The 20,102-nt window shown below is 41.3% G+C and overlaps 1 protein-coding gene across 1 annotated transcript; it reads left to right on the forward strand.

Annotated features, from left to right (window-relative positions):
- The first annotated feature begins 659 nt into the window (after positions 1-659).
- LOC134648345 (la protein homolog) lies at positions 660-19,502 on the forward strand. Its single transcript, XM_063502861.1, has 7 exons — positions 660-990; positions 1,746-1,912; positions 9,779-9,884; positions 10,625-10,779; positions 13,274-13,420; positions 16,085-16,196; positions 19,138-19,502. The coding sequence occupies exons 1-7, from the start codon at positions 852-854 to the stop codon at positions 19,467-19,469; spliced, it is 1,158 nt and encodes a 385-aa protein (XP_063358931.1). The 5' UTR covers positions 660-851; the 3' UTR covers positions 19,470-19,502.
- Positions 19,503-20,102: the final 600 nt, after the last annotated feature.

Below are 20,102 nucleotides of genomic sequence, written 5' to 3' on the forward strand. Positions count from 1 at the left end.
ACCACAAGTTGCATTCGTTGCGTTCTATCCATGAATCTCATAGCATAGAAGGTAGCATCCTATAGAAGTGGTATACGCGTGCCTCCGTGAGGGACAAAACATACGCAATGCGACTGTAACAAGGACAAACAATAATAGCGTTTTCGCTGCTACTCCTACTGAAAGATACACTCAAGACTATCCCTTTCGGTCACTTCCCCCCCACACCTCATGCCAGATCCAGTTATATCCTAGATTCATGTGCTGACCGGACTAATGTTACGGTCCGGTACGCCCGTCTTATGCTCTTTAAACTGATAAAGTTATTGTATTCTTTGCCATAAGCAAACAATTTATGTGTATTCGTATTCATAATAAAAAAAATCTATTAGAATATGATTATGTCATGCAAAGAATGCGTGTTAATATAAAAGTTGCATCTTCACTTCAGTGGTTATATATTCTCTTTGCTTCACACTACATTTCTAAACGAAAACTATCTGCCGAGGAAAAGAGAACCTACTTAAAATATTGTCATTTCGCTCACACTTGAAGAATACATATAATTTCATCTTTCTCACACTTTTGTAATGGCTCATAGATGGTACTATAATACATGTCTAATACCTCCCTCCCGAGTCCCGCCCTTCCCCTCTTCAATTTATCTTATCTTGTTCTAGCCGGTGCATGTGGGAAAGGAAGCAGAAACACGTGTTTTTATACTTTTCAGCAGAAATATCCAATTATTCCGTGAATACTCCTTGATTTTCACTGTTAGTTAGTGTATTCGTTAAATCTACATACATACTGCGTGTGCTGAATTGCGCCACATTGTAACATTGTGCTGTGCTGTGAGTTATATCAATCCGAAAATGACTGAAGAAAAAGTAGCTGATGTTGCCGCGGAAAACAATGGAAAAGAGGAGAAAGAAGAAAATGGGGCGAAAACCGAGCCCATGGATGAAGCTGAACTGGAGAGCGCTATAATTCGGCAGGTCGAATATTATTTCGGTGAGTCACGTTTGCTTCAAATAATGCAACGCAATGCAATGCAATGCAATGCAATTTGTTGTTTGCAATGTAACCGCATTTATCGTTTCGTCAAGGATCTTTTATTACGAACATGATGTAGTTTTGCAGCTACACTACATATATTTGTGCAGTTTAATGCGCGCTTAACGTCGTTTTGGATTAGTAACATGTTTCTGTAAAAGTATTAGAAGGCAACAGTTGAGTGGAATATATTGTATAATTTAAACATTAAAATCATGATAATTTTACTTTATAAACTCCAATCTAATAGTTCACTTCATTTGGAATACAAAAGATAACTGTAATAACTGTATTATGTTTCATTTCATCACCACAACCAGACTTGCTGCACTTGGTTATTAGGTTATCTCTTGACAGAACACTAGTCCTATAATGAAAACATAAAATATTGCAGTTAACATAATATAACACTAAATATGTATAAATAACATGTTTACTGTCAAAATGGCCTTTTTATACTACAGCCTACAAGGAGTACAAGCCAGATCCGGTCAATGAATATGCCAATTTCGGCTGTGCAAGAAGACATACTCTACACAATACAACTCATTTAAGGAGACAAATTTCATACAATGACCCTTAGAAAAGTGAAAGCCAAATTGTAGTGTAGTGTACAGTCAGTAGCAGAAGTTCCTAAGCAGGCGAGGTGTTCAAAATCCTGATTTATAAGAATAGTCAAAATTGGGATAAATTTAACGTGTTCCGTTTTTCAGGTGACCTCAACCTTCCACGTGACAAGTTCCTCCGGGAGCAGGTGAAGCTGGACGATGGCTGGATACCGTTCGAGATCCTCATCAAGTTCAATCGGCTCGCCAAGCTCACTACAGACCTGGAGCTCATTGCTAAGCTGCTAGGGAGGTCCAGAAGCGGTCTACTCGAGGTTTGTGGGCATTTTTGTCTTATTAAAATGGTGTTATTTACAACTTTACAAATAAACTTATTTTTGTATTGTTTTCAAGCTCCCGATATTTAGAGCAGTTACATGCATTTTGTATCCCCCTGTTTGCGCCCTTTTGGCGCTATTTAAATAAAACAAATGTTAAATTAAATTACCATTTTTAATGGTATTCAATGAGTACAATATATAAGGTTCTTTGTCTAGGACACGCGCGATGGGTACGGTGGTTAGAATGCAAGAGAGTGTGCTTGCGGCGCGCTGCCTGGAGATGCGTTGCATAGGCGAAACTCTGGCGCCAGCATCGCGCTTTCTGGTTGGCCGCTGACCTCGCCGTGCATGTTGGCATCCTGGAGATGCAGGGCTGCGTTCTAACACATCATTGGTTGGCTCGAAGGTGGCGGTGCTGCCAACAGCGCTAACATACTCCGGGACGCTGAAAGCCGAGGGTCTTTCAGGACTCTCTCTGTTGTACAGGCAGCGGACATATTCGGTTGAGTGCTCGCTTGACTATCCCTCTAGCGGTATTGATGTCAGCTACGCGCGGCACGCCATCCTTTCCGTTATATAGTTTGACGACTCTGCCCATGCGCCATAGCAAAGGCGGCAAGCCTTCCTCCTTAATGAGTACGAGCTCTCCGAGCTGTAGATCGCGTTGCCTCTCGCGCCACTTGTAGCGTTGTTGCAGTAGGGACACGAACTCGGTCGACCAGCGTTTCCAGAAGTGTTGCCGCAGCTGTTCTAGCCTCAGGAAGCGGTCCAGGCGGTTCGGGTTCCGGTCTTGCAGTGGCGGAGCCGGCAGCGACGTGAGCGGCCTAAAAATGAGAAAGTGCCCGGGAGTAAGGGGGTAAAAGTCATTAGGGGAGGAGGAGAGTGGGCAGAGAGGCCTACTGTTCAAAATTGCCTCCACTTGGCTAAAAAGAGACGAAAGTTCCTCAAAGGTAAGGTGTGTATTGCCCAAAACTCGTTTGAGGTGAAATTTGGCGCTTTTAATGCCGGCCTCCGCGTAGCCATTAAAGTTAGGAGCATAAGCTGGCGCAAATTTAAATTTTATACCTTGACCAGCTGCAAAATCAGATATATCGTTTTCATATAACTTAAAAAAATCATTTATCTCTTTGGCTGCAGCTACAAAGTTTCTACCATTATCACAAAACAGCTCCGCAGGTCTGCCGCGCCTGGCGATAAATCTGCGGAGTGCCAGCACAAATGCATCTTTAGACAGGTCGCTAACAGCTTCTAAATGAACACATTTATATCTTAAGCATATAAATAGACACAGATAACATTTAGTGATTTTACATCCACGTCCACGGCGATCTGTTATTAAATAAGGACCTGCAAAGTCAACAGCTGTTGACGTGAATGGAAAATCAGCATTTATGCGCTGCGCTGGTAAATTGCCCATTATATTTTTTAAAGTTTGGCCAGCGATTCTTTTACAAGTGACACAATTGTGGGCCGTGCTCCTTGCGACGTTTCTGCCCCCGACTGGCCATATCAAGTCCCGTACTGAGCATAGCAATAGCTGTGGTCCTGCATGTAAGAGACGTATGTGTTCATGTGTAAAAATGAGTTTGGTTAGTGTGTGTTTAGCACGTAATAACATGGGATGCTTCTGTTCGTAACTACAATCTGAAGCATCTAGCCTTCCCCCGACTCTCAAGAGACCTTGTGAGTCCAAAAATGGGTTCAGAGTTATAATGTGTGATCTAGGACTCAACCTATGACCTTTGCGCATCGTTTCAAGTTCAGAAGCAAATGACTGCTGTTGTGCAATTTTAACTAAAGTATGCAAAGAGTCTGTAAGCTCTTGTGGCGATAGCGAGCCAGTTAATTTAGGCAGGCTGGGCTTACAGTTATTTATGAAACGGCGCACATAAGCCATAGTATGTTGTAGCCTTTTATATTTAGAAAATCTATTAAAATCAATGACAGATGGTCCATCGTCTGTGCTTGTAAGCATAGACATTACTTTGATTTCTGGCAAGACCTCCGGCTCGACAGAATTTAGCTCTGGCCATTCATTTTCAGGCTTTAATAGAAACTCGGGGCCCTTCCACCACAGAGCGTTTCCAGAGACATGCTGTGGATCAACACCACGCGTTGCAAGATCACTTGGATTTTCTTTTGTAGGTACATGTCTCCAGGTGGCTCCGGGAGTGAGACTGGCTATAGCGGCTACTCTGTTTGCTACAAAAGTTTTAAGTTTGGATCTGTCTGTCTTTAGCCAAGCCAGGCAGCAGCTAGAGTCAGTCCAGAATATTGTGCGAGAGACAGGACGTCTCCAGGCTCCTACTACGGCTGCATATGTTTGTGCTGCTAACAAGCACCCAGCTAATTCTAATCGTGGTATAGTTGTGCGCCGGATTGGAGCTATTCTGTCTTTCGCACACAGCAGGTGGACTTGTTGTTCACCCGAGTCAGAAATAGTTTTTACATAAATGCAGGCTGCATATGCAGTCTCTGCAGCGTCAGAAAAGCAATGTAGTTCTATTGTGGAGGGCGCCTCGCACAATACATATCTAGGTATACTGAGTCCTTTAATGTGATGCAATTTTTTTATAAATCGCGACCAGATTCGCTGTATTTCAGGCGAAACTGGCTCGTCCCAAGATTTGCCTTCTTTCCACAAAGTTTGTATTAATATCTTAGGTTTGACTGTGCACAGGCTTAAAAGACCTAAGGGATCAAATACTTGGAACGTTTTAGACAAAATTGTTCGTTTTGTAATTGTTTCATCAGAGTGATCATTTTTAATTGAAAAGTTTAATATATCTTGGCTGGGTTGCCACCCCAGTCCAAGTGTTTGACAAGCTTGACTCAAAGCTAGATGATCATCTTGATTAATGAAATCTGACTTTAGTAACGCGTTTGAATTCGAACGGTATTTACGCAAATTGAAACAACCAGAGGCTAAAGACTGTGAGACGCCGGCCTGTATATGAAGCAGCTCTGATTCAGAGTCTGCGCCTGTTAATAAGTCATCACAGTAAAAATCATTTTGTATAATGGTCCTAACCAAAGGATCCTTGCTCTCAGCCCCTAACTGCCACAAACAGCGAGCCGCTAGCCAGCTCGCCGACGCAAAGCCATACGTTACTGTATTTAAAGTGAGAGAGCGTATAGGTAGGTGCTCGTCTTCGCGCCATAGAATCACTTGTAGGTTTCTGTCCATTTCATTCATTAAAATTTGCCTGTATTGTTTTTCTATGTCACCCGAGAGCACATACCTGTACTGACGGAATCTAAGCAATATTTCAAACAGTGAGTTTTGGATATTTGGTCCTACCAACTGGATATCATTGATAGAATAACCAGAGGAGGTTGGGCAACTAGCGTTGAACACAGTTCTTAAGCGAGTAGATTCACTCTCCTTCATCACAGGGTGATGAGGGAGGTGGTTGGCTGTATAACATTGCTTAGACTCCGACAGATGCCCTAAATCCCTATATTCATTTATGAAATCAACATACATTGATTTAAGCTCAGGCTGTTTACTAAAACGCTTTTCTAAGTTAAATAAGCGCTTTTTAGCTATGTTGAATGTGTTGCCTAGGCAGTCTGGTGTATCTTTTAAAGGTAAACGCACTACAAACCTGCCGTCAGATTGGCGATAGGTATTTTCAACAAAGTGTTTTTCTATGGGGTGAGAGTCGAACTCACTCCCATTTTTGATGGAGTCCGCCTCTGACGGCAGCTCCTCTGTCTCCCAAAACTTTGTCATTTGGGCCGACAGATCAGCTAAGCAAAGATGGCTACGTGTGGTTACCGAATTTACATGTGTAGTGGCTCCCTCTACCGGGCCAGCTACTAGCCACCCAAGTTTAGATGGGATTAGGAAGGTGCGCTTGCTCGTTGGCATTGTTTTTGCAGCACCTGTTACAATTGACCAAAACATTTCCACTCCCAACAGCATATCAATTTGGGATGGCACATTAAAGGTTGGGTCTGCAAGCTGCATAGTAGCAGGTAAATTAAGTTGACTAACGTCAACATATTTTAGTGGGAAGCGATCAGTTATTTGGTCTAAAACTAGAAAGTCAAGATTGGCATTGAAATCGCTTAATTTAGATTTAATATGAGCTGCACAACGTACAGGCTTATAGGTCAGAGGCGTATTTCCTATTCCTGTAACATTTGAGGCAGTTAGAGGCTGAAGATCAAGTTGCAAGCGTTGTCTTAATGCTTCAGTAAGATAATTAGACTGTGAGCAGCTATCTAACAGACACTTCACAGTTTCTTTTTTATTGTTGAAAGGGTTAACTATTTCAATTAGAGCAGTTGAGAGCAATGCTTCGCTATTGGTAAGCAAAGTATTAGCAGTGAAGGTGTGATGCACCTCTGCACTGTCAGAAGTTAGCATAGTGGAGGCGCAGGCTACATTAACCCTAGCACTATCGGTAGACTGAACTGTCTGTTCCATGTTAGCTCCACTATTAGAAGTGTTAGTTGGTGAGGTGTGTAGGTATGTATTGTGTCGTCTCTTACATACGCGACAGCCGTTTAACTTGCAAGCGCGGGTCTCGTGGTCCGGTCGGAGGCAGACATGGCACAGCTTCAGGGTGGACGCCCGCGCCCAGCGCTCGTCGACTGACATTTTTCTAAAGACTGGGCAGTCGTACACCCTGTGATCGCCATGGCACACGACGCACGGCCGACCCTTGTTGTCACTTTGTTTCTCTGAAATCATGAAGGTTTTTATGTTTTTATCATGTTTAAATGAAGTTTTATTAGCCACAGGCTCTGGCTTGTGGTTAGCTTGTTTGTCCCGCTTTGAGCGGTATAGGTTTTCTAAAATATCTGCACGATTCTTTAAAAATTCCCTAAAATCTTCAAGTGTGGGCCACTCCTTAAGAGTGTTTCTATGCTCTTCCCATTTTGAATTAGTATTAGTGTCCAATTTAGCCGCTAACAAATGTACTAACATTGTATCCCAGTGCTCCGTTGGTTGCCCCAATGTTTTAAGGGCACGGAGGTTTTTAGTAACATGGTCGCTTAAAAATCTTAATGATTTATCAGATTCTCGCTGTATGGGCTCTAAATTAAATAAAGCATTTAAGTGGTTAGTAATCAGTTGCCTTTTGTTACTGAACCTGTCACATAAAAGTTTCCAGGCTTCAGTGTAGTTGGCAGCGGAAACTTCTAAATTTGCTATGACTCTCGAAGCCTCTCCCTCAAGATAGGAACTCAGATAATGAAACTTATGGATAGGCTTAATGTGTTCATTATTATGAATTAAAGATTCATAAAGGTCTTTGAATTCCATCCATTTATAATAAGATCCGTCAAATTTAGAGATTTTAATTTGAGGGAGCTTGAAGCCGAGATGCTCCGAGTGACAGCCTCCTGAAGAACAGGTTTTAACAGAAGTCTCCGGTGACATTTTTTGAGCCTGAGAGCGTTCAAGTATACTCTGAGCTGTAGCTATAGCAGTGTTAATATGAGTCTCATTAGTGTCCCGTTCTAAAAGTTCACTGTCAAGATTGTCAGAGTTAGCTACTTCTATCGAAGTTTGCAGCTCGTCAAGGCGCGTGGATAACTCTATAACTTTATTTAATCTTAAGGTCAGCTCGTTGAATTTAACACCGGTTAGCACTTCATCCTCTGTAATTGTTTTTAAGTAGCCACGGAATTTAGAAACCTGGCCCTTTATGGAGCCACGTTTAACACGTAGTTCTGCCAAAAGAGCTTCCCTTTTTGCTGCTTCAGTCATGTTGAATTATGTTTTTAGCTGAGCTAGCAAGTCTTAACAACAAAATTTTAATTTAAATGCGAGTTTAAAGTTATCCACGTAAGAAAATAAAAATTGGCAAAACAGCTTACGCCCCTTAGTGACTTCAACAGCTACGCAGAGGTGCCCTTGGTGTGTCGCAGCAGCTTGCGGCTTCACACTGGACAACTTGCCACGTGGTGATAGATGTGGGCGTGGCACGATGTATTCGTGGCACGCGGCACGCACTTCGACAGGTTGCCCACTGAAATTGTGCAAACGAATATGTGCATATGCGAACACAAACCAAGATGCAAGCAGCGGTGAAGTTAAAAAGAATCTGATTAGGTCAGCGTAGGTACTCGGAATACAATTAAGAAAGTCAAATTTTAAGAGAACACACGTTTGGGCCTTTAAGTGCAAATGAATTAAGCGTGAATGCGTGATTAAAAAGGTTTCGTCACGAAATAAAAAAAGGCTCATGCAATTTCACTGGTTTTTAGAAAAGTACGTCTTTAAATTTTAAATGGAATGAATAATAGCACTTCACTATAGTTTAAATGAAATTAAGAAAGCCCCGATAGGCATTTAAGCAGAAATAAAGTTTAACAGATGCTTAACACTGTTAACAGTAGGTATATGCCAACGTGGCAGAAAGCGAGCCCGCACACGATTATCACACTTTGAAGAACTATTCTGAAAGTAAAACACAAATGAAGGCAATAATTACACAATAAGCACTCTTTTAAGGTTAGGTTGTAAGGGAATTCAATGGTATTTGAGTTTAAAGTAAGTTGTCAAGTGAGGTTAAGTAAAGGTCAAAGTCAATGTAGGTACTAAATTATTATTGGGAATGTTGAATTTACGTTACAATTTACGCAAAGAAATTTAAGTTGAGTTTTAATTACCAAAAGGATTTTAAGTTTAAAGTTAAGGCAAAAGGTATTTAAGGTAAGAATGGCAAAGGTAAGGTAAGTGGTTAGGTGGTAAGGGGTAAGGTAAAAAACGGGTTATGTTGGGCACCCCTCACGGCACTTTCCTCGATTCGCCAGCCGCCACGCGCTGCCGCCTTGTTGCTATGCGCCGACGCTCCTCGTAGTTTTGAACCGGACCCAGTCGCCGCTGCCTTCCCTCTTGTGTCTTCGGGTTTATCTTGAGCTGGCGGCGATGGCACGCGGTGTTGTTGGTTGGTAGCTTGCGTCGACGCCGGCTCCAGGCCCACAGCGTCCCAAGATGGCGGCCTTTGCTCAGGCACTGTAAAAAGGCTCAAAATATTCCGCGCGTGTCCTGTCACGGTCGCCAATTTATGTTTGCGCCCTTTTGGCGCTATTTAAATAAAACAAATGTTAAATTAAATTACCATTTTTAATGGTATTCAATGAGTACAATATATAAGGTTCTTTGTCTAGGACACGCGCGATGGGTACGGTGGTTAGAATGCAAGAGAGTGTGCTTGCGGCGCGCTGCCTGGAGATGCGTTGCATAGGCGAAACTCTGGCGCCAGCATCGCGCTTTCTGGTTGGCCGCTGACCTCGCCGTGCATGTTGGCATCCTGGAGATGCAGGGCTGCGTTCTAACACATCATTGGTTGGCTCGAAGGTGGCGGTGCTGCCAACAGCGCTAACACCCCCGGTCCATATAAGTCTAGTGAAACTAACCGTGAATCATTCAAAACTGTTATTTACAAATAAAGATTATAGTCTTGATGGTCATTAAAGTACTCTCGGATACCACGAAACTTTTACAAGACATGTAAGCTCAAAATACCCTTTCCGTGGTTAGAAAATTTGTCCATTGTTTACTGGACACCTTGTATATTATTGCTAAAGAACGATTCCCACGAAATGGGCTGAGACGCCGCGCATTTAATATTTGTACGGCCGCAAGGGCTGCTCGCGGACGCGACTGGCTCCGGACGGACGATCGCTTTGGCCATACAGAATGTATAGGCACATTGAAAAAGCGCTCCAGTGCAGCCAAACTCCAGCGTGGGAATTGTACATAAAAGGCAGTCTTCTGAGAACAAAATAGAAGACAGGCTATTAGTATCACAGCAGAACAAATGTCCAATTCATTGTAGTAACTAATTTTCTTATTGGAATTCAATTGAACTGTACTGATAAGGAATGTAACCCCAGATTTCAGAAGACAACAAGAAAGTCCGCCGAAGCCCCGAGATGCCCCTACCCGAGATGAACGAAGAGCGCCGTAAGGAAGTCCAGGGCCGCACGGTCTACGCCAAAGGTAAGCTTTGCTATAGGAGACATAAAGCCCCGTCTCCATATGTGCAATGGATACCGGGTTGGCTCGCGAGCCTCCATTGCACGGAGCTCCGGTGCACGGGTATCCATTGCACGCGGCTGCCGCGCGAGCCAATGTTCGATAGTTTGCCGCGCGATATGGAGATGTGGCTTAAGATTGAGGATGGGAAGAAGTCTGGAGTTTATAAGCTATTGTGTTGATCAAACAAACCACCATATTGAAATTGTCTCTGAATTATGAATTTACTAGTGACTTTTGTTTACATAGTTACCAAGTTCCATAGAACGACACTAGAAACGTTGGCACGTTGTCTGCGTACCTAGATATAAGTAGCATGTTGTGTCATATAGACACAACCATCCACAAAAAAACTACAAAGCATTTCTGCACATCCACATTAGCACATTTTATTTGTGGATTAGCAAAGTAATGTCACAGAATAAGTAATAGTACTACCGTACAGAAAGGACACTTCCTAGAAAACAGAAGTTTGACAGCGATTCAGGGTCAAATCATGATATCCCTTTCTAACTTATGGCGCTATCCCTTTCGGCTATTTAGGGTTGTCAAAATTCAAGACATCTTATCTGTGGTCGTGCACGCAAAGGGACGTCAAGTTGTGTCAACCGCAATAATTGCTCGGAGCAATGATAGCCGAACGGAGCCGAGTTTGCCCGAAGTCAGGAGTATCCCCACTAGTAATGTTTTTGTTTTAATTAAAGGTTTCCCCAAGGACGCTTTGCTGGATGATGTCCTGAAGTACTTCAAACAGTTTGAGGAGGTGGACAACGTCATCATGAGGAGGTACCAGGACAACAAGACTAAGAAGCGGCTGTTCAAGGGATCGGTGTTTGCCACGTTCAAGACTAAAGAACAGGTACAAACACTTCTTTTTCATAAGGTCAACCTTTATCAATATATATTATTATTATTTCGTTTTAGACAGGCAGCTGATGCTGGTGCGTCTAAATCATAGTTCACTTAGCACAATTTCACTGTTTTGATAGTTTGTCGAGTCTATTTTTAAATTGATTCACACTTGTAGAGTTCACAACTTCAGAGGGTAATTTGTTCCAAGCATTTACTATACGATTTGCAATAAAGTTTTTCCCGATATTTGTTTTATGCTTTGTTGTTACTAGTTTAAGGTAGTGTCCTCTTGTGCGCGTGTTTGGGTTTCGAGTGAACAGGTCGCTTAGCTCTGGACAGTCGTAATATCCATGCATAATTTTGAATGTCTCGATCAAGTCGCCACGTTCCCGCCTTTTTTGCAGTGTTGTCAGGCCCAGCTTGACTAATCTTTCCTCGTATATCATCAATATCAATGGAGAAGAGTGGCCCACGACAGACCCCAATGGAAAAAGTTAGAGGAGGCCTTTGCCAAGCGGCACACTGAGCTTAGTGACATACTCTAACTCAGAACAAAAGGGCTTAATAGATAATAGATAGATAGATTATCAATTTACTAAGTTTTAATGAGGGTTCTTATAAAATGGTGACAAACTCCAACACCAACCACTCTGTTCCTAAAGAAGTGTCTATGAGGATTATTGTAGGACCTGCGAGACACCAGCTTATACTGATGACCTCTCAGACGGTTGTTAGAACGCAATAATAACAACCGTCTGAGAGGTCATCAGTATAAGCTGGTGTCTCGCAGGTCCTACAATAATCCTCGTAGACACTTCTTTAGCAACAGAGTGGTCAAAGCTTGGAACAAACTCCCAGAAGACGTAGTATCGGCCCAAAGTGTCAATGAGTTCAAGAACAAATTAGATAAGCACAACGCAAATTCTACTCAGCACGGAAAACTCTGTTGATGACTCAGGATACAGGCATTATCAGTTATTTCAACTGCCTGCCTGCTTTATAAATAGTAATAATAATAAACTCAGAATTATATCTATCTACAAGCCTTTCCTCTTCTTCAGTCGGTCTCTCAATACTGAAGATCGTGACATCATGTCCTTCTGTTAAAGACCAGATTCCTCCATAGGGTCCTGTTTCCTGCCAAGCGCATGGCCTCGTGCAGTTTTAATTGCATAGGTGCCGTAATTTGAGAACACCATCTAGTAGGGGGGTGGATCAACTATTCCTTGTTATTCTGTCCGGTCAGACAAGAGACAATAGTAGCATAGTTTGTTAGAAGACATTGTCCACCACCTTCTTCTGACACGCTTGGTAGACGACCCTCTATGGAAAGGGTTTATAAGTTTCACAAAAAAGCGTGTTTGGTGAATTTAAATGCCTAAAAATCAGGTTTTAAAGAGTGACCCAGGAGACCGTAACCATGGCAACGAGTGACAAAGAAAAAGTTGATTCACCCAGGGGGAGGGGCCTGTGGTCTCGAGCCTTCAATTTTGCCCGTCATTATTACTCTTTCCAGGCTATCCTTCCTCAGTAAGAGACTATTATTTTTAGGGTTCCGTACCCAAAGGGTAAAAACGGGACCTTATTACTAAGACTCCGCTGTCCGTCCGTCTGTCACCAGGCTGTATCTCACGAACCGTGATAGCTAGACAGTTGAAATTTACACAGATGATGTATTTCTGTTGCCGCTATAACAACAAATACTAAAAACAGAATAAAATAAAGACTTAAGTGGGGCTCCCATACAACAAACGTGATTTTTGACCGAAGTTAAGCAACGTCGGGCGGGGTCAGTACTTGGATGGGTGACCGTTTTTTGCTTGTTTTGCTCATTTTCTGTTGATGGTGCGGAACCCCCCGTGCGCGAGTCCGACTCGCACTTGGCCGGTTTTTTAATATTCTTTTTCTACTCCCGTACTTTTATTTGTCATTTAAAGGGTCGTGCACACACCTTTAAACCCCTCTCTTATAGTTGTCAAGACAAGTCTTTAGTCTATTCCCCAAAAAAGTATTTGTGCATACACGCAGTATCTTTCTGGTACTTTTACGATACTTCGTGTAATCACCACTTAAAAATCGAGAAAAAAAACTATCCAAAATTGTAATTTAACTAAGAGCAAGTACCAGGGCCTCATGAGTTACAAGAAGGTGTCGCTGACCAACCGGCCGTGGGGCGCGGGGCGCGGTGGCCGGGTTTGGTTTGTTTACCTACATATATGTCCTATATGATTCCACTTGTTTAAAGTATTATTTTTGTAAATGAAAAATATTTGTTAAATTTACAATTTTTTTTCAATGTAAGTGCTTGGTCGTAGAAAAAGTATTGTATGCAACGTTGTTTAACTGAGTCAAAAAATACTCGTGGCGTCTTTATTAACAATTTTCGGCTTCGCCTCAAATTGTTACTCACGCCACTCGCCTTTTTTGACCCCTCTTAAACAACGGTTGCATAAAATACTATTATGAATGTGTAGTTTAACAGGAAATAACCGTGTCCACAGGCGCAGAAGTTCCTGGATCAGAGCGGCGTGAAGTACGGCGAGAGCGAGCTGGTGAGGAAGTGGCAGGAGACTTACGTGGCCGAGAAACAGCAGGAGTACGCCGCCAAGAAGGAGAAAAAGGACAAGAAACCCAAGAATGTCGAACAGGTAATATATTTTTCTCGAAAATGGACGGCAAAGTCGACGTTGCCGGTTAAAAAATAGGTCGCGAAGTGCGTAGTTTATGGTCATTCAAAAAATTAAAAAGTTAAAAACATTGCAGTCTCGATTTCGGGACTGCAATGTTGCATACAAATTCCATTATATAACGAGTTGCAAACTTTTTAAAACTTTAAATGGCCATATCAAATGAAGGCATAGGTCCCTTAAACAGCCAAACAGATGATCAGCATTTATTATTATATAAAGCCTGTAACAGACTATCGCACCGCACCGCGACCTTGGAGCGTCGCACTCATAAGTGAGAGCGAGAAACAGATATCTCTTTCTCGCTCTCACTTATGGGTGCGACGCTCTAAGGTCGCGGTGCGGTGCGATAGTCTGTTACAGGCTTAATGTTGGGACCGCGACTATTTAGGTGTCTCGAATAGGTTGGTGTATTTTCAGCGGAAAAATACACTTCTTTTTTTTTTAAGGCGGCAAGCATATCTTTTTAATGGTTTTACTTTATGTGAAAATTAGAACGTTGCTTCCGTAAAATATTTCTATTTCTTGCACCATTTTTGAGAAAAGCACTATATATGACTCGGTTGGAAGGCTACTTGCTGGCTTCGGATTCAATTAAACGGACTCCCAAGGTCGTCCGTTTAAAACGAATCCTCAGCCTGCAAGTAGCTACTTCCGAACCTCGACAATAATGTACTATTATGAGACATGGAAAGCGCTGGTGGCTTAGCGGCAAGAGCGTGCGACTTGCAATCCGGAGGTCGCGGGTTCAAACCCCGGCTCGTACCAATGAGTTTTTCGGAACTTATGTACGAAATATCATTTGATATTTACCAGTCGCTTTTCGGTGAAGGAAAACATCGTGAGGAAACCGGATTAATTCCAATAAGGCCTAGTTTACCCTCTGGGTTGGAAGGTCAGATGGCAGTCGCTTTCGTAAAAACTAGTGCCTATGCCAATTCCTGGGATTAGTTGCCAAGCGGACCCCATAGGCTCCCATGAGCTGTGGCCAAAATGCCGGGACAACGCGAGGAAGAGAGACATGGCGCTGATCTGATGATGGAGACAGGAAGTGGCCATGGGAACTCTGATAAAACAACGCAAACTAATTGCGTTTGGGGTTTTTAGAATTGTCTTGATAAGTATTAGTTGCCTGTGGAAAGAAAAGTACAGTCAGCGATAAAGGCTTGTACCAAAAATTTAATATTTTCCACATTAAATAAATATTGGGGGACATCTTACACAGATCAACCTGGCCCCAAACTAAGCAAAGCTTGTACTATGGGTGCTAGGCGACGATTGATTTGATTGTATCTTCATTTTTGTTTCACATTTTTTTTTTATATAACTTATAAACTATACACTAATACACTATACACTCTCTTATTTGATCCGAATGCGCCAGACTATCTTAGATCCAAATTTCATTTTATCACCGCCCGAGCAGGTTGCACCCTTCGTGAGTCCCGTAGTCTCAAGCTTTCTTTTCCTTCTCATCGTACCGGTTTTATCTCTAACTCCTTCACCGTTCAGGCGATCCGGCTTTGGAATGATCTCCCACTCAACATCAGACAGGCTCAAACCAAGCTTTCGTTTAAGCGCATGTTACGCAAGCATTTTTTCGACAAACTCACTGGTTAATTGTCCATCGTAGGCATAGTATTCTTTGCACTGGGTACATAAAGTAATATATATGTAAGTTTATTTAATTATAGTATGTATATGTAAGTTTATTTTCGTTAGTATGTATTATATATATATATATATATTTTTTTTTTTTTGTCTTAAGTTACCTATTCTGCGTTTTTTTTTTTTTGTTTAATGCCTGCACCTACTACTGTTTCTGTTTAGCCTGGTGGTTGACTGGTAGAGAATGCCTTTAGGCATTAAGTCCGCCATTTGTACTTTATTTGTTATATTGTGCAATAGATTTAGATTTAGATTTATTTATTTCAAGATGAAAATTACACTATAAATTTGCTACATTCGTCAAAATTATGTTTATCTTCTCATCATGATCGTCAAAAATTACATTATAAATTTAAAAATAAAAATAATAAGATTAAGATTAATTATGTCTCCCAATAAGGATCGTCATGTACAAAGAAAAACATGTCAAAACAATTGAATATAAACCTAGTTAACATTAAAGTCGATGTCAACGTAAATAATTTGTAACTGTCATTAAAATGTCAAATAAAGATAAAAATATCACAAAAGAACAAAATGTCATGTTTTAAATACAAATCAACAATTGAATAATAAATAAAATTACATACATCGTTACAAATTCAATTCCATGTACTCATTTATAGAATACAGAGGGTTATCCAACAAAAGGTTTCTCAATTTGCGCTTAAATGTTTCGTCACACGGCTCATTTCTCAGATCGGCAGGAAGGTGCTCGTAGTAAGTCGGGCCGATGACACGTGGGTTCTTTCTTGAAAGTGCCATGCGACGGGGAACTGTTCTCAGACGCCCTGCAGCTCGAAGCAGTTTGCCCGGAAAGTTAATACGCGCAAATTGGGATATATTCTGTCTTACATATATCAGTACATTGAACAGGTATTGTGAGTAGTGTGTATAAAGTTTAAAATAAAATAAATAAATAAACTCTCAGTATTAATTATTAATATGTCCTTGCAGGAGCCTCCCCAGGACGAGTTAAAGCTGCCGGCCGGCACGGTGCTGCACATCGACCACGACAACAACAAACTCAAGCGGGAAGACATCAAGGAAGCCTTCGCCAAGTTTGGTGGTAAGGCCCAGTTGCACCAACCACATATGACAGACTGATCAACAGTGCTCGGACAAGTCATCGCAAAACAATCGCAAGACTGCAATAGAACAAGATCAATACAATCGCATTATGTACAATATTATTTAATTATATTTTCACCTCAGCAGTTCGAACAAGGGTACTTTGCTACTTAAAAACAGTGAGCAAAATCGCATTTTGCTCACTGAGTGAGGCAAAATGAGCAAAATGCGATTTTGCTCACTGTTTTTAAGTAGCAAAGTACCCTTGTTCGAGCTGCTGAGGTGAAAATTTAATTGTTGGTATATCTTAAGAAAACATGAGTGAATAGAGGTAAGTGATGAAGAAGGAATACATTTTTCGGGTTCTCTAATATGTTCTCACTGCTGAGGTGAAAAGTTTTGTGAACTACACGAGATCAAAGTTATTTACATCTCGTGCGCTTTTGAGTCCCTTACTACGCTCAAGATTCTAAATTAGATTCACTCGCTACGCTCGTGAATCTATTATAGAATCTTTCGCTTGCACGGGACTCAAAATAAGCACTCGAAGAAATATCAAACTTTGATCTCTTGTTGTACAAATAACTATTTTCAATGACATTTATTACTGCAACCCAAAATTCACCATACATGTGTGAAGGTTACACCACCACCACCATTTTTAATGCTGATGGTTGCATTGCACATACACAACCATTAACTAACATTAAATTGTCACCGCAAAACTGTTTCAAGCATGCCACTTTGACAAATCCATGACAGATATGCGACTAAAAAGGTCAAATGTTAAATTATAAATTACGATAATATCAGCTTTAGATAATAATAATCTTAAGTCGCGACTCTATAATAGTCTTGTCCCATGTCCATATCTGCTTCTGCGATGACTTGTCCGAGTACTGCTGATCAACGTCATAAGGCGCGCCCTGGCGCTTTACTATGACACTTTCCATACATTAAAATTTAGCGAACTCTTTAACGATACGAACAGTTTGGTGCAACCGACCCTAAAGCTTTGGATTCCTCCGAAAACGGTGCCGTCATATTACGGCCGCTATATAGCGTTGAATGACGTCACTAGAACGTTGTCTATGTAAACAAGATGGCGCGGTTTCCTAGACGGCGTTGATTGTCAACGTAACGTAAAAAAGCGGTGCCGTCATTTGGAAGACGGCCGTCGTGACGGTGTCGATAGTTTCGTGAACGTTTTATTAGATAGCGGTGACGCCATTTTGAATAAATGACACGAGATTTAAATAAATGATTCCGTACTACGATCATTTTCCTCTTCTTATGATATTTCATCCTCCAAGTAAATTATAGATGGTCAAGCAAATCTTGTCAGTAGAAAAAGGCGCGAAATTCAAATTTTCTATGGGACGTTATCCCTTCGCGCCTATATTTTTCAAATTTGCCGCTTTGACCTTGGTGGCTGACGGTGTGTTATGACGCCGTGGTACTTTCCACATGTCACCGTAAAGACGGCTGTCTTTTGCGGCCGCTATATGACGGCACCGTTTTCGGAGGAATCCAAAGCTTAAGGGCTGATTTAGACGGCGCGCGAACTCGTATACGATTTTAGTTACATTGCGGACCATTGAGGTGACATCAATTCAGCCGACCGATCAAATGACGCAATGTAATGAAACAATGCGAGTTCTCGCACCGTCTAAATGAGCCCTAAGTGTCTAAATTCAAAAATTACGCAAGTCTCAAGTGTGTTTGAGTTCCGGTTTTTGTCTGTTATCATTATCTATTATTAATATTAATATGATCTTATGATGAAGCATGCTTGTGCCTGTATACAGATGTAGGTAGTGCATAATTATTTGCCATCGTATTTTCACGTACCTACGAACGAGTCTTGCTATTTCAGTCAGTCTCGGTACAAAAAGTACTGAGGTTGACTGAAGTAGCATGACAAATACGAACGATTCCGAGAAAATACGATGGAAAACAATTATGCACTACATTTGTATATGCAGTTGGAATTTTCTGAGGTGTTTTTTATAAGCGTTTTTGTTTATAAGGGTGTTACCACACCAATCGATCTATTGATGTGGTAACACCCTAAGCGTTTAAGCAAAAAAAAAAAAAAATACAACGCCGCCTAGTATCATTTTTATAATAATATGGTATAATAATATACTCCGCCTGGTACTCTCTTCCGAGATTCGCGAATGACCTAACTGTCACTTGCCTACGTCATCATGCTGTTTACAGTTTCTCAAACTTTAAAATGTGGGAGAATTTTAACCAACGGTGAAAATTATTATAACGGCATTAATTTTAAGTTATTCATGTAGAAACATAGTAAAATAAAACAAATCTATACTGCCCTTTTCACTCCTACTCTTACAGTTCAGAATAGAACAGCCAACCATTTTCGTAACAAAACATTAATTACCAAGCTTACGACGTGAAAAGTTTGGAAAACACTGCGACTGCTGACACTGAGCGAGAAGGAAATAACAATTAACACGCGTTCGACAAGGATGACGGTCAGGGACAACATGGCGGATTGTCAAATGTGACAGCGCTATCCTGTGTTGCCAGTAGTGTAAACAGAATTACCCGAACGTCTGAAATTTCTTTCGTGAATCGGAAGATATTGCTAACGAATAATTAAAAATGACGTGTTATTGTAAAATTTAAGATAAAATACATATAAATGAAAATTATAAAATTATAAAGAAATATTTTAACTTATTAACCATAGATATAATGTACCCATGTAACATGTTATGTTGAAATAAAGTGGCAATGTTATTGTGACGTAGGCAAGTGACACTCTGGGAAGAGAAGACCATGTTTTATTAGACCATGGATGGCAGATGCAAACTAGCAGTAAAATAAGAAAGAGTTACCTTTGAAACTACCCTCATTTTTCCAAATATTTTTTTATGAACACCAATTACACCAAAACATATTCGTTTCAGAATACGAAATAGCGTACGTAGACTCGAACCTCGGCGACACGCAGGGCTGGGTACGGTTCGCCAAAGAGAACGCCGCCAAAGAGATCTTCGAGAAAATCCCCGATGGAAAAATCTCAGTCGCAGACACAGAAATAACTGTCAAACTCCTCGGGGAAGAGGAAGAGGTCGCTTACCTGACGAAAACCATCGAACACATGAGGAAGAGGAGATTCAACTATAAGAATAATAAGCACCATAATAAGGGAAGGAATTTCAAGGGGAAACAGGGGAGGAAACGCAGGCAAGATCAGCATGATGACGCCCCATCGGCAAAAGTTAAAGCTGACAGCTAAATTAAATAGTTCATTTTCCATCGAGTTGAAAGATAGGTAATAGACTTGGAGGATACAACTAAACGGAGTAGCCATTAACAGGCTTTCCCCTCTGTCGAAAATAGGCGGCCAACGGTCATACACAATGTATGGACTGACGTTTATCTGACAGGGCTATTTTTACGTTACGCATACATTTGACGTTCCCCTCCCCCGCAAAAATCGGCAGACTGTTTTGTACAGAAAATTACAGACATGGCGTCTCCGTTTGATTATATCCTCCAAGGTAATAGACGTTACACACCAGGGATGTTGCGGATGCAGATTTTTTGACATCCGCGGATGCGGATGCGGATATTTGAAGGCTCACATCCGCGGAAGCGGATGTCAAGATTAGGTACTTAGAAAACTTCAAATATTACATTTTTAGTATTTAAAAAAAAAACGAAACAGTATTTGAGCAAGAATATAGGTGTGTTATATTGAATAAACAGTAACTTCGCCGACTTTTCTGGATCTAGACGATTTCGTTATAGGTAATGACGAAAGTACCTAGCACTTACACCGCCGCTAAGACGTTCCTGTACCGACATGTTCGACATCCGCATCCGCATAAGCTCCGCATCGATTTTATGCGGATGCAGATGCGGATGT

This window comes from Cydia amplana, chromosome 5 (assembly GCF_948474715.1).
Source record: "Cydia amplana chromosome 5, ilCydAmpl1.1, whole genome shotgun sequence".
Lineage (NCBI taxonomy): Eukaryota > Metazoa > Arthropoda > Insecta > Lepidoptera > Tortricidae > Cydia > Cydia amplana.

What these genes read in the sequence shown, in the direction of transcription:
- LOC134648345 (XM_063502861.1), top strand. Translation starts at nt 852, where the DNA reads ATGACTGAAGAAAAAGTAGCTGATGTTGCCGCGGAAAACAATGGAAAA. An exon ending in CCAGAAGCGGTCTACTCGAG is followed by an intron (nt 1,913 to 9,778) that starts GTTTGTGGGCAT and finishes ATGTAACCCCAG; the next exon opens with ATTTCAGAAGACAACAAGAA. An exon ending in AACCCAAGAATGTCGAACAG is followed by an intron (nt 13,421 to 16,084) that starts GTAATATATTTT and finishes ATGTCCTTGCAG; the next exon opens with GAGCCTCCCCAGGACGAGTT.